At 39.8% G+C, this 1,744-nt stretch overlaps 1 protein-coding gene across 1 annotated transcript; it reads left to right on the top strand.

The window, feature by feature from the left end:
• The first annotated feature begins 531 nt into the window (after positions 1-531).
• On the top strand, positions 532-1,533 carry LOC122755334 (taste receptor type 2 member 7-like). The gene has a single exon (XM_044003647.1). It carries the CDS (start codon positions 532-534, stop codon positions 1,531-1,533), a length of 1,002 nt encoding a protein of 333 aa, XP_043859582.1.
• The last annotated feature ends 211 nt before the right edge of the window (positions 1,534-1,744 follow it).

The following is a 1,744-nucleotide window of genomic DNA, read 5'->3' as shown; positions in this document are numbered from 1 at the left end:
TTTTATAAACAATTGGTATTAACATCAATCTTTAGTATAGTGGGAAATAATGGAGGTAATGCATTAACATTAGGGCTTTGTTATATTTCCCATGTTATACATCATTGAATGAAGTTCATCATACACAGTTCACATGTTTGGATACAAAATAGGCTGAGACACAAAGAGGAAAACATTGAAAGATGATCTCTCCCTATTTGCATTTTAATATAGGACTCATCCTTTCCAGGATCACCTCTCAAGAGGAAATAGAAATACCACAGAGAACGAGTGTCTTAGCTGGGCAAATTTAACTGAGCTGTTGGGAAGGCACAGAGGATACCTTAATATAGATATTCTAACAGAGGACTAGACATTTTCTTGCCTAAGACAGAAACTTTATTAAAGACAGAGAAGAAAATTACTGCATCACCAACCATCAGAAGCACATATCATTCCATACTCATTTTGCCTGGAAATTAATGCAACAATGGCAGCATCAAAAGTATTATAAATATTGGTAACTTCCTAAGTGATCTTCTTTCTGCTGACATGCTAAATAGTGGAGAGAAAATCTTTATGGCTGTGATAACGGGTGAATTTCTATTGGGCATTCTGGTAAATGGATTCATAGCTCTGGTGAATTGCATCGACTGGGTCAAGAGCAAGAAACTGTCACCAGGTGATCTCATCCTGGTCAGCTTGGCCATCTCCAGAATTGGATTGTCGAGTACAATAATGTGCAATAGCTATTTGATTGAAATCTCTACCAATGAACTCATCACAAATCAAGTAAGAATGATTGATGTCTTCTTCTTACTGACTCACAGTTCAAACATTTGGTTTGCCACTGTGCTCAGCATCTTCTACTTCTTGAAGATCACCAACTTCTCTAATCCCCTCTTCCTCTGGATGAAATGGAGAATTGGCAGGATGCTCTTTATACTTCTTTGGGGACCCTGGATTAGCTCTTTGTCCATTGGCTTTCTAATGATGGAGAAAATGTATTACTATGCAAACCTCATAAATATTGGAAATAAAAGAAATGGGTCCCAGGAGGTCCAAGTGAGTAAAAATATGTTCATCATGCTCCAGACTCTCTTTGGCCTTTTGACTCTTATTCCTTTTGCTCTGTCTACAATCTCATTCTCCTTATTCATTCTCTCCTTGTGGAGACATACCCAACAGATGCAACTCAATGCCACAGGTTCCAGAGACCCTAGCACAGAAGCCCACATAAGAGCCATGAAAGCTATGTCTTCCTTCCTCATCCTCTTCTTGTTGTACTATGTGGGTTTCTTTTTCAACTATGGGAACCACTCAGCGGTAAAAAGTAAGCTGATTTTCCTGTCGAGTATGGCAATCATGTTGCTCTATCCCTTTGGCCACTCACTGGTCCTGATTCTGTGGAACAGCAAGCTGAGAAAGGCTGCCCAGAGGGTGTCATGGCTGATGAAGTGCTTCCAGAGAGGAAGTCATCTACAAGCCCTTTGGGTGCCTCTGAGGATAATTGGCCATTTTCTAGTGGGGGGAAAATCATCAGGATGTCTTTAGAGAACTTTACCAAGTGCTTTCATTCTATGTAGTAGCAAGACCACTGAACTCTGATTCAAAACATAGACTTGGAGATGGGAAGAACTTGGTGCCATACCTAACTTTGTCACTTACTACCCGTATAACCACAAGCAGCTCCCATAAGCTCTGTGAATCTTAAAATCCTCATCTGAGAAATAGAGACAATACAATAACAATAAATCCAGCCTAA

This window comes from Dromiciops gliroides, chromosome 4 (genome assembly GCF_019393635.1).
Source record: "Dromiciops gliroides isolate mDroGli1 chromosome 4, mDroGli1.pri, whole genome shotgun sequence".
NCBI lineage: Eukaryota > Metazoa > Chordata > Mammalia > Microbiotheria > Microbiotheriidae > Dromiciops > Dromiciops gliroides.
This window is presented reverse-complemented; position numbering and strand designations above follow the sequence as displayed.